The sequence below is a fragment of the Phacochoerus africanus genome, chromosome 4, assembly GCF_016906955.1.
Source record: "Phacochoerus africanus isolate WHEZ1 chromosome 4, ROS_Pafr_v1, whole genome shotgun sequence".
Classification (NCBI taxonomy): domain Eukaryota; kingdom Metazoa; phylum Chordata; class Mammalia; order Artiodactyla; family Suidae; genus Phacochoerus; species Phacochoerus africanus.
The window spans coordinates 91,873,071-91,895,824 of NC_062547.1; the positions used below are offsets into that span (position 1 = coordinate 91,873,071).

The 22,754-nt window shown below is 38.6% G+C and overlaps 1 protein-coding gene across 1 annotated transcript in view; it reads right to left on the minus strand.

The window, feature by feature from the left end:
* Positions 1-22,754, minus strand: part of HAPLN1 (hyaluronan and proteoglycan link protein 1) — a 73,630-nt gene that overhangs the window by 15,988 nt on the left and 34,888 nt on the right. Inside the window, exon 2 of the mRNA XM_047774474.1 lies at positions 19,082-19,207. Within this exon, the coding sequence (XP_047630430.1) occupies positions 19,082-19,181 (100 nt within the window). The 5' untranslated portion in view covers positions 19,182-19,207. The remainder of the gene's footprint in view (positions 1-19,081; positions 19,208-22,754) is intronic.

Consider the following 22,754-nt stretch of genomic DNA (forward strand, 5'->3'; position numbering starts at 1 on the left):
AATCCCCAGTGGATCTTGAGAGATGACCATATTTTGTTTCCTTTGGACTGGAATAAACCTAATTGTTTCTGAAGTTGCTTACTGGAATCAGAAGCTCCCATCATTTGGTCATGATTCTGATGTTAATAGCTTTGCATGAGAAACTTTTATAAGAGCCCTCCCCACGGTCCTTTCCTCTCTCCCTCCAGCCTTTACTGTCCTTTCAGAGGGCCAATTGCTTTTAATTTGTCAGAGACGGAGCTTCACTTTCTTCCCCAGCTTTTCCTGAATGCAAGGATTCTGAGTCTCTCCTCTTTGACTTAGCACTTTAGGAAGGGCCAACCTGAAGAGGGCAAGGAAGAAGCTTTAAGGAGTACCCATTTCTACCCTCTGCCCTCAACTAGACGATTTGAGTTTTGAACTCTGTTGGGTTTGTCCCTAGCCCATCTTTGCTTTCACCTGAAAACATTTGAGTATTGTGCTTCTTACCATTTGTGTAAGAAGCAACTGTGGTAGCCTGTGGGAACATAATGTGGGTGTCTGGGTGGAGAACTCTTGGGAGATTTTCACTGGGTACACTTCCATATTTTAAAATTTTGGGGAGTTTCTGTTGTGGCTCAGCAGGTTAAGGACCTGATGTTGTCTCTGGAAGGATGCAGGCTTGATTCCTGGCCTCGCCCAGTGGATTAAGGATCCAGTGTCTCCACCAGCTGTGGTGTAGGTTGAATAGGTGTAGGCTGCAGATGTGGCTTGGATCCAGTAGTATAGGATGCAACAACCGCTTTGATTCCACCCCTGGCTCAAGAACTTCCATATGCTGCAGGTGCGGCCATAAAACTTAAAAAAAATATATTTTTTGAACCATATGAATGTATCACCTATGCATGAACTAAATTGTAATAGTATAAAAATAAATAGTTGAGGGAATTTAATTGGCAAAATAGAAAACTTTTTAGTCTCTAAAAATAAACATAAGAAACTAGTATCCAGCATTGCAGTATAACATTGTCACTGGAGGTTTATCTTTTTAGAAGACCTATAGCTCTTTTAATAAAAATGTTTTATCTTTAAACAGGTCTTCAAAAGTTGAGTTTTATCTCTCTCTCTTTTTTTTTTTCAATTCCTTTAAGATACCAGTAACAAAGGTGCTGATTTTCATTAAGTTGTTTTTTAATTTTTTGTGTATGTGTGCTTTTTAGGGCTGCACCCATGGCATATGGAGGTTTCCAGGCTAGGGCTCAAATGGGACCTACAGCTTCCAGGCTACACCACAGCCACAGCAATGCCAGATCCGAGCCGCATCTGTGACCAACACCACAGCTCATGGCAATGCCGGATCCTTAACACACTGAGTGAGACCAGGGATCGAACCCACAACCTCATGGTTCCTAGTCAGATTCACTTCCGGTGAGCCAAGATGGGAATGCCTTCAAAAAATGCAAATCAAGAAATACAGAAATGTTCAAACCTACCATCCTGTCACTAAAATTTTTGGAACTCAAAAACCAATAAGTTTTACCCTGGTTTCAAATTAGTGCTTAAGCTAGCTTTTGTGTAATTCAGTGTCCTTGTTTATTCCTTTTTTTTCCCTTTTATGTATTTATTTATTGCAATATATATATATTAATTGTTATTTCTCCAATACAATTTTTTTTTCTACTATACAGCATGGTGACCCAGTTACACATACATGTATACATTCTATTTTCTCACATTATCCTGCTTCATCATAAGTGACTAGACATAGTTTCCAGTGCTACACAGCAGGATCTCATTGCTAATCCATTCCAAAGGCAATAGTTTGCATCTATTAACCCCAAGCTCCCAATCCACCCCACTCCCTCCTCCTCCCCCTTGGCAACAAGTCTATTCACCAAGTCCATGATTTTCTTTTCTATGGAAAAGTTCATTTGTGCCATATATTAGATTCCAGATATAAGTGATATCATATGGTATTTGTCTTTCTTTTTCTGACTTACTTCACTTTAGTATGAGAGTCTCCAGGTCCATCCATGTTGCTGCAAATGGCATTATTTTGTTCTTTTTTAAGGGCTGAGTAGTATTCCATTGTATATATATACCACATCTTCCTAATCCAATCATCTGTTGATGGACATTTGGGTTGTTTCCATGTCTTGGCAATTGTGAATAGAGCTGCAATGAACATGTGGGTGCATGTGTCTTTTTTAAGGAAAGTTTTGTCCGGATATATGCCCAAGAGTAGGATTGCTGGGTTATAGGGTAGTTCTATGTATAGATTTCTAAGGTACCTCCATACTGTTTTCCATAGTTTAACTGATTAACAAATTCAGCAAAGTAGCAGGATATAAGATTAACATTCAGAAATTGGTCATATTTTTGTATCCTAACAATGAAATATTAGAAAAGGAATACAAAAATACAATACCTTTTAAAATCACACCCCAAAAAATCAAATACTTAGGAATACTCTTGACCAAGGAGGTAAAAGACTTACATGCTGAGAACTATAAAACATTAATCAAGGAAATTAAAGAAGATGTAAAGAAATGGAAAGCTATTCCATGCTCCTGGGTTTGAAAAATTAATACTGTAAAAAAGGCCATACTACCCAAAGCAATCTACAGATTCAATGCAATCCCTATCAAATTACCCAGGACATTTTTCACAGAACTAGAACAAACAATCCAAAATTTTATATGGAACCGCAGAAGACCCAGAATTGCCAAAACAATTCTGAGGAACAAAAACCAAGCAGAAGCCATAACTCTCCCAGACTTCAGGCAATATTACAAAGCCGCAGTCATCAAGATAGTGTGGTACTTGTTTTTGGCACCAAAGCAAACATACAGACCAATGGAACAGAATAGAGAACCCAGAAATAGATTACTGCTATTTCTCACCAGGAATAGACCCTGCCTTTTGGTCTCACAGTCTACAAGAACCCACTCCCAACACCCCTCCACTGTCCACCAGGGCCTGCCTGCTCTCTATAGTCTTTATGCCCTGTTACTTCCTATCAATCTACAGCTGAACCAGACTACCTAAAACTGTGTTTTCACAGTTTTCTTAAAAGGCATATGACCTGCCTTATCTGATGTGAGACATGCTGTGGAGCATTCTTTTAGGTATTGAGCACATCCATCTGATTGCTGTGTGGTCAGGCCACTCAAGGTGGTGGGTACTTCCCCTGCCAGACCGGTGCCTGCTTCACCTACCTCCACTCGCATGATTGACCTTCTGCCATACTTGCCCCCAAGCCTCAGTTAGGGGTTGTTCTGGCTTTAGATCAGAACATCTCTGCTTCCATAGCTTATCAAAGGCAAAGTGATGGGTAGTCCCCCTTTGCTGGTTTCCCTGGTAACTGGTGAGCCAACCTGACGTCAATTCCCCCTATGACTGATAACCTTCCCCTCCCTCTGGAGTGAAGACCAATGCAAGTCCACACATACTGGGATGTTGCTCCAGGACCTTGTTTCAGACATGTACGATGCCCTGTCCTTTAACCACTGATGTCTCTGTTGTTGACTCCAGGTTCTTTGGTCTTGAAGCTGGGCAGGTATAGGGCTTTAGGCCTGTGTGGGTGAGCCCAGCACTTGCCTTAGAGCTAAGTTGATTCTGTGAGGGAAAACTGCCCAACATCAAAGCATGGTGTTATTTTGGCCGATGGTGATCATGAATGTGTACCATGTTATTATCATATCCAAGTTTCACAGTAAAAATGAGGATAAGTTCTAGTGCTATTTTATAGCCTGGAGGTAATCCATAGCAATATGAAAAAAAAATGTTTTTCAGGAACAATGGAAATTTTTCCCCCCAAAGGATATCTTAGACAAAACTCTGCCATATAAAAGGTAAACTTCTCTACTGGAAATGGGCATCAAGAGCCTCCAGATAGCACTAGGAGGTCCAGTGAACACAGTTTAAAAATCTGTGTTCTGAGATATGAACTTAAAACTGTGTTACTGTCTTGAAAAATATTGTCTCTTTTTAATTCCTTTTTCTTCATCTTTTTTAACAAGGAAGAAGTAAAGTGTGGTGAGGGTGTTTGGTTCTGTTTTACTAAGTTCTTTGTGGGCTTTTGTCTTTCCACATTCATTATTATTTCATGTATATTATATTATTATCTACATTATTCTCCATTCTTTTTTTTTGTCTTTTTGTCTTTTTGCCTTTTCTAGGGCCATTCCATTGGCATATGGAGGTTCCCAGCCTAGGGGTCTCAATGGAACTGTAGCCACTGGCCTATGCCAGAGCCACAGCAATGCCAGATCCAAGCCACGTCTTCGACCTACACCACAGCTCACGGCAACGCCGGAGCCTTAACCCACTGAGCAAAGCCAGGGATTGAACCTGCAACCTCATGGTTCCTAGTCTGATTCGTTAACTACTGAGTCACCATTATTCTTTATTATATATAGTATAATAAAACTCAGCAGCTATAGTTTATTGGCTAAGCACATTGTGTCACTTAAGCTGTAGTTCTCAGTTTCCTCATCAGTATAATGGAGGTAAGCCTCCTCTTCCCAGGGTTCTTAATGGAAGCAATACGCTGAGAACTTAGCCTGTGCCTAGTACACCATGAGTGTCAGTAACTGTTGACTTTTACTAACAAACATTTACTGAGAGTCCAAAATGTACGAGGTGTACGAACCAGCTTCTGTCTTCTACATTGTCTTCTATCCTGTGCTCTTGCAGAAGGTACTTCCTGGAAAGTACTGGTTTCTGAAAATTCACATCTCATCAACTTTTGATGATGCTTCTAATTTAATGGTTCTTAACAGGACAGGAGCTCATTTCTGTATCACCATCTTAGAGCCTTTTCTAAAAAACCCTCTATCTTTTCAAGCCAAAAATTTCCTATCTCCTTTTCAGTTTCCTTGGGGGTTCCAGACAGTCTTCATTTGAGGGTGGGGGTGGAATGTGTGTAGTTGCAGCAGCCACCCCCACTTTGCTTCTCTAACTCCTCTTAAGAATCACCACAGTGGCCCATAGGAAAAGTTTCTCCAAAGCCCAAGTCCAAATCTTTTTTTCATAGTGATTTGATTTCTTCTGGAACATAGTTATGTCAGTTGAATGGAATAAAATGGGAGCCATTTTTGCTCACTGCTTCACTCAAAAATTTTCAAGAGAATGCTGAAATGCAGGCTATGTGGTTCCTATGTGTGGCAGGAGCCCAAGAATCACTCTAAGTTTGAATCTCAGCTTTACCACTTGATAACCATATACCAGGGGGCAAGCGATGGAACCTCTCTCAGCTTCAGTGAGGATAACTATCTTTATTCTGGATGATGGTGAGGACTAAATGAGGTGGCTTAGGCAGTGCATTTGCTATTGTGCATCACACATAGTAAGTGGTTTTGAATGTTAATTTATCAGTATTATTGCTATTAGTAAGTCCACAAACTAGAGACAACCATATTAGCTTTGACAACTCAGAGATGTCTGCTCTTGTTAATAATTTTTCAGAAATTAAATTTATCCATGTTATCAAAGATTTATGGGTAAAGAAAGAGCATTTTATTTCTATTATTTTAGACTTAGAAAAACCAAGGTGAGTTATCACAGATACAGAGAAATTAAGAAATATAGCATAAGAAAATAAATTTGAAGATTTCACTAATATAGGGAATGACAGTCTTTGTAGAGACATACTTGCCTGGATTTTAACTGTAATGCAGACTTCTTTCAAAGGGTCTGGGGAAACAAACATTAGCATGTGTCTTTCTTCTTCATTAGGCTGTAATTAACAACATACTCCCTAATTACTGGAAATGTGTCTTTATGTGGTAAAGGGGTAGAAGTCTACCTGTCTCTGCTCAGCCTCTGTCCACTTTGTGATGAAACATAAGGTCAAGTTATCTGTAATTTGTAGAAAGAGCACTGTTGGTTTTATACATTCGTGTGGTTAGTGTTTTCACTTAGCATGAAAGACATCAAGATAGTACTGTCACAGGGTCATCCTGGAGGCAAAAATGTTCTTAAGAATCTTAATCAGCAATCATGAATTAATAGTGTATAATGTGTCAAGTATTAAGTTTAGTGCTGAAATGAAATGAAAGGTAAGTGGAACATAATTGGCTGGCTGGGCATGGCTGAGGGAAGTGAAGGGAACACCAGGGTTCCTGGAACAACAGGGAGTGGAGTGGACCTCCCACTGTGTGGCACACAAGCTCCATGTTAAAGGTGGGGCAGGTGCTGGTTCCCACAGATGCTGTCCAACAGGAATACAGATTGAAAAACAGCAGGTCTTTGGATTTTTCAACAAATGCCAGAAATGCACATTTTAATGCAAAAATTTCCTCTTTTTCAATGGTTGCAATTAACTAAGTTTTTCTAAATTCTTTTTTTTTTCTTTACTTTTTTTTTTTTTTGCTTTTTAGGGCCTCACCTGCGACTTACAGAAATTCCCAGGCTAGGGGTCCAATTGGAGCTACAGCTGCCGGCCTTCACTACAGCCATAGCAATGAGGGATCTGAGCCTCATCTGCGACCTACACCACAGCTCACGACAACAACGCCAGATCCCCAACCCACTGAGTGGTGAGGCCAGGGATCGAACCCACATCCTCATGGATACTCATTTCTGCTGCACCACAAAGGAATGCCCAATTGAAGTTCTTTGAAAGTTACATGAGAAAAAATAAGTACCATAGATCATTGATCAAGATTCAGACTGTGAAGTGAGTATGTGGCTTCTGAATCCTCCTTCACCCCATCTGGTGATGCTGAGAGTTTCCAAAGCTCAGATGAGGGCAATCTCCTTGTCTCTATCTGCATTTCCTCCTGCTCCAGAAGGAAATAGAAATAGAGTCATCTAGTTTCATGGGCTAAAAATATTTATGGGCTGGTGATTCCAAAACTTTCTGGCAGTGCACTTTTTCCTAAGCACCAAGCTAGTAAATCCAACTACCTGCTGGTCAGCTATTGGATGCCAAACAGGTGACTTGAGTCCCTCTCTCCTGTCCAGACTTGCTCTCCCAATCACCCTCAATTCATTTTATGCCTCCGTCATCCATCTTTTTGCTCAAGCCAAAATCTAGGACGTGTGTTTGATGTGCCCCTTTCCCATTTTCCCTAAATCTCATCTATCACCAACTGCTGTCTTGTCTACCTCCATTTCTTTCTTTTCTTTTTTTCTGAATTGGTTCATCTCCATCTACCTCCACTGCTACCATCTTGGTTGCCACCACCATGATTTCTTGCCTCAACTACCGTAAGACCCTCCTAAAGTTCTCCTCACTTCTAGTCTTGACCCACCATAATCCAGTAGTCCTATGGTCTTTTGTACATGGAAATCATATCACATCACCTTGCTCACAATCTTTCAACTATTTTCAAGCACTTTTAGAATAAAATCTGAACCTCGTATTCTGAGCCACATAAAAAGTATGATGGCCTCACTTATGCCTCCTCTTCCAGTCTCATCTTAAACCACACCAGGCTACCCATCGCTTTAGCATCTTTCTAGTTTGAAAATACCGTATTTGTTCTCATCCCAGAGAATTTGCATGTCCCAGTCTTCCTACCTGGAATGCTTTTGATGTAACTGGCTTTTGATGTAACTGGCTTTTGATGTGACTGGCTTCTGATCACTATTCAGAAGTATTCAGGACTCAGCCTACAGAGCGCTTCCACATCCCCCTCTAATGAGGGTCATCCCACTACCCCCAGAGACCCTCTCACAACATTTTCCCCCTTAGAAACACTTACATTTACTGCTTATGTGTTAAATTTTTTAAATTAAATCAATTACATATGCACACCAAATAAATAGTTGTAAGAAAAGAGGCCAAAGCTTGGTTGGGGAGCACATTTTGATTTTAATGTATTGCGGGCAGTCTGTAAATAGCTGTTATTTTATTCATTCTTTAAAATAAGGTGTTTTGTTTACGTGGAAACATCTCAGTGAAATATTAACCATCTAATCAGCTTTTCAGTATTTGAAGCTAATGAAGACCCTTTGTTAATGATTCTGTGATAAAAGACAAGGCAAAGTGAGGACAAAGAAATAATCATATGCAGATTTTGGAGATTTAAAACTTGTCAGCAAATTTTTGATACTTGACAAGAGAAGGCAAAAATTATTCATAACCCACATTGTACTAGGGAAGAAAACTTTAAAATTTACCTCTCTAGTCTTTAAAAAAAAACAAAAAGCAGGAAAAAATAGAGTGTTATTTTTTACTAGCAATATTCTTTTTTTTTTTCCTTTTTACAGCTATACCTGTGGTATGTGGAAATTCCCAGGCCAGGGGTCAAATTGGACTGCAGCTACAGCCTACCCAGCCTAACACAACTACAGGCTATCCAACAGCTACAACACTGGATCCAAATCGCATCTGCATTCTATGCTGAAGCTTGCAGCAACACTGGATCCTTAACCCACTAGGCGAGGCCAGGGATCGGACCCATATCCTAACGGACACTCTGTCGGGTTCTTAATCTGCTGAACCACAACAGGAACTCTTTACTAGCAATGTTACTGAGCCCAGACAGGTGTAAACCAGGTGTAAACCCATTGTGAAAAAATGTAGCCATATAAATGAGTAAATAAAAAATGTATGTCATACATATGTAGCCATATAAATGAGTAAATAAAAAAATGTATGTCATACATATTTTAATTTATAAGGAAATGTACCTATCTTAACTTACATGTCTTTTACCTATTTCACCTTTGTCTTCATTACCATTCAGTAACTCTGAGCCAAACAGACAAATGTCATTTCCACTGCTTTCCAGGAACAAGGTAAAGCAAGGGGGCACGCAGACACCATTACAAATAGAATCATCAAGAAGTGGAAATCGTCTCATTTCAAGGATATGTTTTCAATGGTTTTTCTATTTTAAACTCACAATCCCTTGAAAGAGAATGGATGTGTGTATATGTGTAACTGGATTACATCTGTACAGCAGAAATTATTACAATCTTGTAAATCAACTATATTTCAGTAAAACTTTAAAGAAACCATAATGGGAAATAATATGAAAAAGTGCATATATATGTATAACTGAATCATTTTGCTGTATAGTAGAAATTAACACAACATCGTAAATCAACTATGCTTCAATAAAATTTTTTAAAAAGTGTTTTCTGAAAAAAATAAATTCACAATCTCTCTTTATTTATTGGATATAGTGCTTTTCTTTTTATTCATTAGATCATAGTTGATTTACAGTGTTGTGTCAATTTCTGCTGTACAGCCTAGTAACCCAGTTGTATTTATATACATTCTTTTTCTCAAACTATCTTCCATCATGTTCTTTCCCAAGAGATTGGATATAGTTCCCTATACTGTGCAGTAGGACCTCATTAATTATCTATTCTAAATGTAGTAGTTTGCGTCTACCAACCCCAAACTCCCTGTCCATCCCTCTCCCTCCCCCCTCCCCATCCCCCTCCCTCTTGGCAATCACGAGTATGTTCACTATCTGTGAGTCTGTTTCTGTTTTATAGATAGGTTCATTTGTGCTATATTTTCACATGTAAGTGATATCATAAGGTATTTGTCTTTCTCTTTCACTTACTTCCCTTAGTATGCAAATCTCCAGTTGCATCCATGTGTGGCAAATGGCATTATTATTATTATTTTTTTTATGGCTGAGTAGTTTTCCGTTATATATATGCACCACATCTCTTAATCCATTCCACAGAATGGGAGAAAATCTTTGCAAATGATACAACAAACGAGGGCCTAATCTCCAAAGTATAAACAACTCATACAACTCAGCAACAACAAAACAAATAACCCTATCAAAAAATGGGCAGAAGACCTAAATAGACATTTCTCCGAATAAGATGTAGGTAGATGAAAAAATGCTTGACATCATTAATTGTGAGAGAAATGCAAATCAAAACTATAATGAGATACCATCTCAAACTGGTCAGAACAGTCACTGTTAACATGTTTACAAATAACAAATGCTGAAGAGGGTGTGGAGAAAAGGGAACCCTCCTACACTGTTGGTGGGAATGTAAATTGGCGCAGCCGCTATGGAAAACAGTATGGAGGTTCCTGAGAAAACTAAATATAGAACTACCATATCATCCAGCAATCCCACTCCTAAGAATATATCTGGACGAAACCTTCATTAAAAAAGATACACACACCCCTTTGTCCATTGCAGCACTATTCATGATCCCTCTTCAGAAACAAGATACGGCTCTTTTATTTCCACCTCCTTCATCTAGTCTACATGCTTAATTGTAGTAAATGTTAATTTTATACATCATGGACTGTGGTATTTCTGTGTTTTTATCCATAATGTCCTTGTCTTAATTGAGCGGACAGTGTTTGGAAAAGGTAGCAAAAATTCTTGTTTAATATTGTCTAGTACATTTCACAGCATAATCCTCGAGCATATAAACTACTCGGAGCTTATACATGTGGTAATTAGTAGAGAGTAAGCTCTGAAGTCAAGTAACCAACAGGTTTAATCATTACAAGATTAAAATGGCTCCTAGTTGTACAGAATATTTGATAATCATTTTTGAGAACACACGTGTTTAGTGCTAATACATTGTCGTTAATATAAAATACACAAAATGTTTTTGAAGTGATTTGTATAGAACTTTCACATTTCTTATACTTTCATTGTCTTCATTTTGAAATGAAAATATTTCTGTAACAAAGATTCTCCCCCACCTCAGATGTTATCACTTTGATAACCTCTTAATTAAATAGTTTAAATTCTTAGCATTTTGGTAGATTTTTGTATTCCAGATTATATCCCTAAAAGAGTAATTTCCACCTTACATTTAAAATAAAGAGCACAAGCAATAAAGAAATCTAAAGCTATTCTTTCTTGCTATCTGGAAAAGGCAGAGAAACATAGCATGTTGAAATTATTTTAATATTAGGCTGTTAAGCTATAGGTCAGTGCTTTATCTGAGTCCTGCAAAGCTGCACTGGAAGAAAAAGGCTTCTCTATTTAATGGACTTTTCTTGGGGGAAAAAAAGCTTTGGGAAAGTTTCCAAATAATCATTGGTTTCCTGCATAATTTGCTGATTTCAGCATCCAGGATAGAACAGAAAGCAATAGCTGTTAGTGTGAATATGTTGTTACCTGAAAATGTTGTTAAATACAGGTAATTATACCTGGAAATGGCCCAAAATTCATTGTTTTAACAAATGCTTTATAGAATAACATAGAAGTCAGCATTTTAGGTTGCTCAATAACAAGTTCAGAAATATTCTTAACCTGTATTTTATGGGTTAAAAAAGTGAGTATGAATACAAAATTCTAAATAGTAAAATTTTTTTCTTTGGTAGCTGTTCCTCATATTTTCACCTCCATTTAAGACTATTTGTTTCTTGTCACCTTTGTCACCTTTGTAACACTGTCATTAAGTTCACTGGGGAGATGGTCTGTCCTTATACAGACAATAACTCAGTGGAGGTTTTTTTGTTGTTGTTGTTGTTTTTATTTTTTATTTTTAAAATTTAAAAAATGAAAATATAGTTGATTTACAATGTTGTGCCAATTTTTTTCAAAAAAGATTTGTTTTATTTTTATTAATGTATAGTTGAACTCAGTGTTTTACACAAAGGCCAATATTCAGCAAATGCCTGAATGAGTAGATTATTGCAAAAAGACACAAATGCAAAGAAGACTTTGTAGATGCAAAGTCAGTATGAAAATACATATATTTCTGAATATAGATCAAAGGATTTATCGAAAGTATATATCAGCCTACAATCATTTCATTCCTTGCTTTTCCCTATGTGCAACCAGTGTTTGTGTGTATAAATATATATATGTGGGCGTATCTAGTGTAGCAGCTATATAGCTGAGGAAGATTATTGCCATGTTTGACTTAACATCTCTTATTTAAAGAAACTGTTTTGTTGAATGGTGGATGCCACAATCATTAGCTCTGTATTCATAGTGATGCCTGCCTTGCATTAGACCATAACATTGAAGAAGACAAAGATTGTGTGTTTTGTTCATAGCTAATAATAATTGTTCTGTTCCCAATGCCTATTTAGATGCTTGCTGTAGAAATTGAACATTTGTGTCCCTTTCAAATTCATATGTTGAAGCCTGATCCCCCATGTGATGATATTTGGAGGTAGGGCCTTTGGGAAAAGATTAGGTTATGAAGTGGAGCCCCCATGAATGGGTTTAGAGTCTTATAAAAGAGATCCAGGAGAGGTCCCTTGTCCCCTTCTGCCACGTGAGCACACAGCCATCTGTGAACTAGGACCTTACTCTCACCAGACACCAAATCTGCCAGCACCATGATCTTAGACTTCTCAGTCTCCAGAACTGCAAGAAATATATTTTTGTTGTTTATAAGCCATCCAGGCTATGGTATTCTGTTATAACAGCCTTAGTAAATGTATATATGTATGTGTGCAATATTTTTACATACACACACACACACACATACATATGCCTATATATACATTTTCCTTTTTCTCTTTTGGGATTATTTATTATAGGCATATGGTGATTATCTTATGTCGATCAAATGACACGTCTGTGTTTAATGCAGTAAGTTCTTATTAGCATATTTGTCTACATGTCCTATAGTAAACTAATAAGAGTTCTTAGAATTAGGATGTTGTTAATTTTTATAATTTCATGATGAAATTCTCTGATATTTCATAGCCAATAATTTCTAGATAGAATTATCATCAATGTATGTAGTTAACCAAATGCAAGTTGGAAAATATACTTGCTATTCATGGATTTTACATCTATAGCTGCAAATGGTTTACTCTCCTCAAAAAGACAAAAGTAAATTATAATTTAACTTTTAATAACAGACTCATAGAGTCTGACTCCAAATGAGTTTTAAGCGGAAGAGAGAATACTAGATAAGTTCTCCCACTAAACTTTGGCTCTGTAGATGGTTTATGATCATACATTATTAAATTCACTTCACTCCTTTTAATCCTCTCTGCATCACCAGATCCCAACTCTGCAGATATTACATAAGGAACACGATAGCATTGCAGTGACCAAATCTAAATCAAATACTCTTCAAAGCTTTGTGCACACATTAGGGAGATTGCTGCACCCTGCCTCTGCAGATTCTCCTAGAATGTGAGATCTATGTGCAGTGTGGGAGCAATGAAAATGACTAAACCAAATTTGCTACCCAAATTCAGAATCCTCCTTATCTGCTGCCTCTCGTCCATGAGCTGAAAAGTTTCCTGAAATTTGGAAAGTCCGACTAGGGCTTGATTAGGAAAAGTACCTGGATCTTGGTGCTGAATTTATTCAACAAAAGTATTACTCACTTCCTATGTGCCCAGCATTTGTTTAAGTGACTGGGATACAGCAGACAAAGATCCCTACCCTTGTGGACCTATGTTCTTTGGCAAAGATGGACACAATCAAATAAAAATGAGTTGAGAGCTAGGGCTACAGAGAAAACGAGAAGAAGATAAGAGCTAGATTGGGGGTGCAAAGCAGGTGTGGAGTGCAGTAGACAGAATGAATTCATTAAGAGAGAAATGAGGAGTTCCCTTTGTGGCTCAGGGGTTAACGAACCCGACTAGGAACTATGAGGTTGCGGGTTCGATCCCTGGCCTCACTCAGTGGGTTAAGAATCCGGCGTTGCCGTGAGCTGTGGTGTGGGTCACAGATGTGGCTTGGATCCTGCGTTGCTGTGGCTCTGGCGTAGGCCAGGGGCTACAGCTCCAATTCGATCCCCCCTAGCCTGGGGACCTCCATATGCCGTGGGTGCAGCCCTAAAAAGACAAAAAATAAAAAAATAAAAAAGAAAGAAAGAAAGAAAATGAGAAATGAACCCAGATTGAAGAAGGGGAGAGGATTAGCCAAGAGAAACTGCTCCCCATCAGCCATTCAGTCTGGGGCAAGCAACATTTAAGTTCTGAGTCTTGATTTGCTCATCTGTAGGGTGGGATGTGGATCTAGATGCTCTGCACAAGTCCTTTAGAGTTTTTACATTCTGTAAACTATGATTTAGCTCATGCCAATATTACAGAAGGACAGCCGTCATCTAGTTCATGTTCATTAGGCGCACACAATGTGTCATGTGCTGCTAAATGCCATGGATGACATAGGATTTAGAAATTTCATTATGATAGTGATAATTTGGAAGAATCTTCTTTACACTCTTTGATTTATTCAACACAGATACATTAAACACCTGCACTGTGCCAGGCACTACTGTATAGCTGGAGGGTTACAAAGCTACTGGTCTGATGAGGAAAGGGAGTCATGTTAGTGAAAAGTAACACAGCCGGGATGGAAAAGTTATTTGAGACACAGGAAGGAAGAACCAACCACACCAAAAGGGTGGTCTCCACTTCTGCCAGGGGTCCTAGAATGACAATATTTTTTCTATCCATAAAGATGAACTTCTGACAATTCTTTCTTTAAAAAAAACTAATTGCTTTATCTTTTGAGAAAGGTGACCTAAGTTTTACTTTTTATAAAGAGGGGAATTGTTTTCCTCTCTAAGATTTCCTCTTCTTATTCTTAAAAATTTTTTTTTAAAAAGCTTATTTATGTTCACCTAATAAGTATGTTAAGGGGTGTGTTACTTAAGTTGGAAAGCTTCAGTTTCCCCCAGGAGAGTAAAAGTGATCAGATAATATTTAATACTATTTGGGGACTTTTTTTTTTGTCTTTTTGGGGCTGCACCTGTGACACACGGACGTTCCCAGACCAGGGTTTGAATCAGAACCGCAGCTACCAGCCTATACCACAGCCATAGCAACACAGGTTCACAGCTGTGTCTGCGACCTACACCATAGCTCACTGCAATGCCAGATCCTTAGCCCACAGAGCAAGACCAGGGATTGAACCTGTGTCCTCCTGGATACTAGTTGGCTTCGTTAACTGCTGAGCCACAGTGGGAACTCCCTCTTGGGGGAATTTTAAATTGTAAAATTAAAGAGGGAAAAGAAGGCAACTTATAAAATGTTTACCTCATGAGAACTAAGGTAGAGATGTGGTTCTGCTAACGAATGAATTTGAAAAGCATGAGCTTTTCCCACCCATACATATTCTCCTTTTTCTATTTAAAAATCAGTTTTCTGTGACAGTAAGGAAATAATAAACATGGCAATAACAACCATCATCTACTGGGAGTGTATCATGCACTGAGTACCAAGGATTTTTCCATATATTATCTAATTTAATTCTCACAAAGCTCTGTAGTATAAACAGTGATGTTGCCTAATTTTATAGATGAGATGACTGAGACTTGAAGAGGTTAAGTAAATTGTCCAAGATTTAAAGCCAGTAAGTGGCGTTAAGGGAAAAATTCTTGAACTTGACATCAGAAGACCTGCACTTGAAACACCAGAGACAGAAAACACTGGATCTCTGATGTGGAAAATAGCAAGGGGTTATGGGTTCAGTATAACTGTAACTGTTTTGCAACTGTTTTGGCTAACAGGAAAACAGTCATAAAATTTCTTTGCTGTCCATGTAAATGTTTTCTTAAAAGTCGAATCTTAAAAAGTACATTCATCCTCTCTGAACTTCAACTGGTAATCGAAAGTCTTCAAAAAGTTTTTAAACCAGATCCAAATAGTTTCAAAATTTTGTGTGACTTAGTACTCCATAAAAAATTCTTCCTAATGGTCTCCAGTTTCAAAGGATTTAGAAGCTGTTTGACTAGGCACATCATGAAATGAGGAACATAATCCATTAGTTGAGACTGTTATAGAGACTATTAAGATCAGCTGTCTCTTCCTTTAGAAATATTTGAGGAAATTACTATTTCTCCACACTGCAGACAGTATATGATACATAAGCTAACACCGTGATTGCATATTTTTAGCATACTCCACGGATAAGTGAGGTTTCCTTTTCTTTTCTCTTTTCTTTTCTTTTCTTTCTTTTTCTCTTTTGGCTGCACATGGGGCATATGGAAGTTCCTGGGCCAGGGATCGAAGGATCAAATCTGAGCCAAAGCAGTGACCTATGCCACAGCTGCGATGACGGTGGATCCTTAACCCACTACAGCGGGGCCAGGGATGGAACTGAACACTCACTGCCACAGAGACAATGTCAGATCCTTAACCCACTGTGCCACAGTGGGAGGTTTGCTTCCTTCCTTCTTTTGTTTTCTTTTCTTTTTTTTGGCTGCACTTGGGACATATGGAAGTTCCTGGCTTAGGGATGGAAGGAACGAAACTGAGCCAGAGCAGGGACCTACGCCATAGCTGCAATGATGTTGGATCCTTAACCCACTGTGCCAGGCCAGGGATGGAGCTGAACACGCACTGGTGCAGAGACAATGCCAGATCCTTAACCTGCTGTGCTGCAGTGGGAACTCTGATAAGTCAGGTTTGCTTCCTTGTGTAAGCAATTGAATCAGTAAAAAAATGAAAGGGAATGAATTAGTACTGGTTCAGTGTTATCTAAAGGCATGACTTTTTCCATGGAAAGGTGGGAGATTTTCCTTTTTTACCCCTAGAAAAAGGCTTTTCAATAGAAATAATTGGCACGGGAATCTCTGCTTGCCATTTTTTCCCTTGGTAATCTCACTTTTTTGAAAAGCCAAATTAAAATTTTTGGCCTATATTTCTATAGAATCTCCCACAACAAGATTAAGAGGAAGCCTTCAGAAAATATAACTAGGGAGTTCCCATTGTAGTTCAGAGGTATCAACCCTGACTAGTATCCATAAGGATGTGGGTTTGATACCTGGCCTTGCTCAGTGGATTAAGGATCTGGCATTGCTGTAAGCCGTGGTGTAGGTCGCAGACATGGCTCGGATCTGGCACAGCTGTGGCTGTGGCTGTAGCTGGCATCTGTAGCTCCGATTTGACTCAGACTGGGAACTTCCATATGCCATAGGTATGGCCTAAAAAGCAAAAAAAAAAAAAAAAAATTGGTAAATAACTCAGCATGTTGTCAAAGTGTTCAGCATCTTTATCAAGGCAGTCAAGGAGAATTCTAGGATGATGTGCTTTATTCCCCTGGTGTTATTTAAGCCTGAGAAACTTAAAGTATAGAAATAAAAAAATAATGAAAAATGGGAGGTAGAAAATATGTTTTTGTGGTAATATCAATTTTGAATAGTTTTCTGTCCCTAACAGAAGCTCATACTGCTTATCAGTACAATTCAGGAATTTTAGATTCAGATTACTAATTTAATTATCTGACTGCAAAATTCTTATAAAATTTTATGAAAGTTTTAGCTTTCTTAAATTCCTTCTGGGCCATGTTTGATAAGTAAAAGTTTTAACGATCAGAAAAGAATCCAGCCCGTATTTCAAGTAAGTAATGAAAGCTATCTGCTTAATGATTATCTGCTGTTGTATGTGGTTTATTTTTGTGTTGTGAAAGAGGACTGATATTATGGCGGGACGTTTGGACATGTTTCTCTGAAGGACTGAAGAACATGAAAGTTCAACCTGAATACCATAATAAAGTAAAAAGGAAACTTTCTATTGGATAGAAATAGTGGGAACTGATATTTGGAACAATTTTAAAATAAATGTCAGCTATGGTCATTGTATCATTTTAGTATTAACTTCCACAAACAAAATGTAGGTCTTGTAGTTTTATTACTTGAAAGCTCAGAGCAACTTTCTAAGAACATGAATTTACAATTAAAATGACATGGACAGTGTCTTTTTTAAAAAAATCGGACAGTATAGGCAAATAACCTGGATAATTCTGATACCTTGTGTCAGAAATTCCTTTGCACTGAATTTCAACAGAGTATATGGGAATAAAAAGTCTGGAGCAACAGACATTTTTCTTTCTGAGAAAACTTTAGTCTGACGCAGGCTTTTCCCAGGAGTAACTCTTAAAATGTTAATATACTTTTAAAATAATATTTTCATACTCTGGGTGAAATTTAGACAAAGTGATTTGCACAGAGTTAATAATAAAACAGAAATCAAGTCTAGCAATAACTTGAAACTACTGCTTGAGTTTATTCTACATCAGATTTAAAACTGCTCTTGTTCACAATGACTAGATATTACTGTTTGGCTGAACTGAATTCCGCAACTTGACATTCAAAGAATGTTATCCTTCATCAGAAATGTCTACGTGTAAATATCTTATAGTCTCAGGGAAACAGCTTTGATTCTACTATACCCATTAAAAGAAACAGCTGAGTCAGCAAATTGCATAGTAAAATTTATGATTATATAATTCCTTTTTATGGTCCAACAGTGAAAAGCATAAAGCTGTTAGAAATGAAGAGAACTGAAAGAGGTGTCTAAAATAGCCAGATGTCCAATTCATAATTCTCTTTGGGTAGTCATCACACATACAGCAGAATACTTTTGGCCAGACTTATGCTATCATTTGACCTTCACAAGTCACACTTTTCAACAGTGGATGCAATTTTCTGAGACTACACTCCCGACCTTGAAGATAGAACTTGATCTTTTATGTCTCTTAACAAACTTAGAATGCCTCTGGTCCCCAAACTGAGTTCATCTAAAATTAATGTCATCATATGTTTAAACTGTTAAATTCCATAATTCTTATTTTAATCATTCAGCATACAAGGGCAAAGAGAGAAGCGCCAGCTCTTTTAGAACTATCTTTTTTTTATTGCATGAGTCTCTGAGCTTTCTTAATGCAGGATGTCCCTCATCTGAAGCCAGGATTGAGGAAATAGCTGCATTGTACTGCAGCCTCAAATCTTGCTACAGCTCTCAAGCTTAGCATTCAGCTGAGCTGAAAGGAAATATGCAGGGGAAATATGCATTGGTCTATGGGAACTAAAGCTTCACTGAAGGAGATTTTAATAGAGTAAGTTAGTTTTTTCCTGAACCTCAGCTTGTCTGACTTTCATTTTCACATTGTTTTTCTTAATGATGACTCTAACAGAATGACCTTATATCCTAAGTTTTACTTCCTATTTCTCCCCCCTTTTGCCTTCCCTTTAAGTAAACTTTTTGCCCTCCATTCTACTCAGAAGGTAGCAACTGAAAAGCCTTGAACCATTGCATCAACACTCTGCAGTTGGACCTTAATTGTCTCCGATTTTTAACTGTACTGTAGTGCAAGAGCATTCAAAAGCCAGGTTGCATGTTCACCAATTAGCAGAAAGGAAAATAAAAAGTCAATGCAGCAGAACTAAAATAACACTAACCAAGCATCTCAACTCAAAGTAACTTGAAATGAATCAGACTTTCATAAGAGAAGCTGTGTTTTCTTACCTTGGATGTGAATAACTCTGTCATGATCTAGAGTATAGTTGTTTGAAAGATGATCAGCCCAGCAGACTGAAATCAGCACCAGAAGAAGTAGACTCTTCATCTTTATAGCCCAAAGAATCTTCTTCACTGTGAGAGCATCACATACAAAGAGGCTTGTGAGATTTGGAACCCTTTGGAGTGTTGCACTGCACAACTTATTACCGCCTTATCATCATAAAATGGGTCTGTAAAAATATTTAACCCAATCTGCTCAGAAAGTTACTGTAGCTGTCTTTGGGAGCTGAAGACTGCAGCTTTGAACAATTCCAGTTTCCCTTCTGTAGCCTGAGTCCAAATAGTGTTTAACTCTATCTTTGCAGAATTGTAAATCTAGCAATTTAGAACAGTAGAGTTTTGCTCTAAAGAGTTACAGCATGTCACAAAGAGATGTGGCAAGGATAGAAACAGACTTTTTAAAAAATACTTAAAACCTCTGAATTTGAAAGATAAGTCAATACAACCATTTGATATAGCTACAGATGAATATTTATCACCTGGTTTGATTCAGAATTGAATCTTAAACCAGGGCAAATAAAGCATATTTGCCTAAAACTTGATATCATCATTCATTTTACATATGGCTTCCTAATAAGCAGGTTAGATTTGCTTGTTCTAAACAGAAAAGAAGACCAGAAAAAAAAAAAAAAGCCCAATTAAACAGAAGCAGCACATTTGTTATAGATTCACTTACCATCTTAAACACTGCTTGGGTCTATGGTGAATAGTTGAAAATCATGGACAAACTAGATTAGAGTTGTGCATGCTACCACTGCAGTCATCCTGATTGATTTTTCATTCATTTCTACCTAAAATGCTGACGCACCAACTTGAAGTGCCAGGTAGGGTCTCTGCAGTCAGCAGAGCCACGGCTGCAGGGAGCATCCCTGCCAGCCTGGCAGGGCAATTAGGCAAATAAAGAGCTGAAATAGACAGCCAGGCTCAGCTCTGGTCCCGAGTAAAAGAGACAGAACCATCGCCTGGCTGTCCTTTATTGCCAGACCGATTGGATGAAAGGGGACACAGTGCCCCCCAAAATTTTGTCATTGTAAGACTCTGAAAGTGATTCTAAATGATACAAACCAGACGACCTTTGCAATATTTGCCAGGCAAGAATTTTGGTGTCGTGCCTGTGTTTCAATGTGGAAGCTGAGGCAAATATTAACAAGGACTTTCTTTTTCTCTCATGCACACAGCAGCCTTAACAATACTTGGCTATTTTTAAAACTGAAATTGCACAGCACTGGCTTCTCACACTAATTTGTTTTTTTCCAGGAAAGCCTGACTCCGTAGAATACTTATTAAAGAGCTCTTAGTCTGTTCCTGGAGGTCCTTGCGGGCCAGCCGCTTCCCCAGAGCCTAAGGCAGTACTCACAGATGGCCCCCGGGTCTCTTTTGGGACCACAGGACCTCTCTGCCTTCTCCCCTCTAAAAATCAGCATCATTGTGATGCTTATGGCTTCAGTCTCTCCTGTTTGCTTTAACCCTTTTCTTTTTCTTCATTATGTCACAGAAAGAAGATGGTGAATGAGCAAATTGAGAAACTTACTTCCCCAGGAAAGTAAAACTGTCACCTTCAAAATTCTATTTGAAGTTCACTTGCTTGCTCCTCTGAGGTTGTTTTCCGGAAAATGATAATTTTTTTTTTTTGAAGCTACTTACTTATGTCCATAGAAATACTATTTACAAATATTACCTGTTTTAAGCCCAGAACTACATTTTGATGAACACTTATAATAAAGGTCACCTTTTGGAATTTGGAATATACTTGGCACAGTTATAGACAAACACATCAGACAATGGGCAAACGGGCACATGAGGTGTCCTGTGCTTTCTGCTTGCCACAGGATTGGGAGGGGAGGGGGAAATGTGGATGAGAGAGTGTGAGAAAAACATAATTTTGACTGTTAAAGAAAGGGGTTAAGAAGAGAGGAGGGAGAGAATTTGCTACATTATTTTTCACATTAGGGTGGACATCTACTTCCCTCCAAACACACACACACACACATAGACGCACGCACAGAGTTATGCATCCTACCACAGGATCCACCCTAACTTTTGCTTACTTTGACCTAAAATATATCACACGCAAATGTATCTATTTTAATTCCATATAATAGTATTAAAAATTGTATCACTAAGGATTCCTTCTACTATGTTAAGGTGTTAAATATCCCAGTTTTAAAATGCAAACTTGGTGGGGGGTAGCTGGACATAAATAATAATAATCACAGCAGTTCCTTTTAACTGAATGTCTACTCTCTGCCAAGGGATATGCTAAGTGCTGTGCAGATAACGGCTCATGCATTTCTTATAATAATAGTGTGAGACAAATATTTCCTTTTTTCCTGACACAGTCACCTTGCTGGAGGTCACACATCTAAGAACGTGGCCATCTTTGTATTTGCTTCAGGCCAAATCAACACCGCTTTGAGTTGTACTTATTTTTTCTGAAAGAGAATCTTAGTTATTTGCTTTGTTGCCTTTTTTATTTAAGCTCTAACTTGAACCTACTATGACCTTAAAACTTTGACTTGGAGTTCCCGTCATGGCTCAGCAGGAATGAATCTGACTAGCATCCGTGAGGGGAGGGTGCGGGTTTGATGTCCAGCCTCGCTCAGTGGGTTAAGGAGCTGTGGCATAGGTCGCAGACTCGGCTTGGATCCGGCGTTGCTGTGGGTGTGGCGTAGGCCTTCGGCCACAGCTCTAATTTGACCTCTAGCCTGGGAACCTCCATGTGCCTGGCACTTTTCTCAGAGTGGTTGTTGCCTTACCATGCTGGTGCCATGAACACTGCCGTGGTGGCTCACGTGTGGGCACACACATGTGTACTCATGCACACCTTCTTCAATTTAAAATAGCCAAGAACCTTGCACATTGTTAGTGATTTGTGATTAGAATAGAGGCATGTATCACTAAACACTTCCAAGGACTCCACACTGCCATTAATGCAGGCCAGGCAGGAGACAGTGGAAGTGATCTTTGCTACCCTGGCAGAATAAGAGCCATCTCACCAAAAGATGTGGCATGGAAAAGCAAACTTTAGAGACACAGTCTTCTGCTATTTAAGAAAAGTAAGTACCTACAAGGTTCTGCAGACCAAATTGAGGTCTTGGAGGACAAAGGCTGTGCCCAGCTGTCTGTATGCTGGTCCTCAAAGGAGAAAGCTGAATCCTACTTACTTGTGTTTGTAATGATGTCTTCTCTGAATATCTAGGTATGTTGGGTTAAACATTTTCAGGGGTTTTTTTTCTTTTTATGGGCACACCCTGTAGCATATGGAAGTTCCCAGGCTAGGAGTTGATCTAAGGCCTATGCCACAGCCACAGCAACACTGGATCCCAGCCGCATTTGTGACCCTTGCTGTAGTTTGCGGCAACTCCTGATCCTTAACCCACTGAGCAAGGCCAGAGATCCAACCTGCATCCTCACGGACACTATGTCAGGTTCCTAACTCGCTGAGCCACAGTGTGAACTCCAAAAATTTTCAGTTTTTGATAGGAGCAAAATTTAGGAAACTTGAGGGCTTTTATACACCAGCTATTGCCAGCCTTGAGTTAGCACTCCTAGTTCACATGCAACTCACATATTGAGGGTCTCTTTTTACAGCCTTGCATACCCCTCTGCAATGATGCTG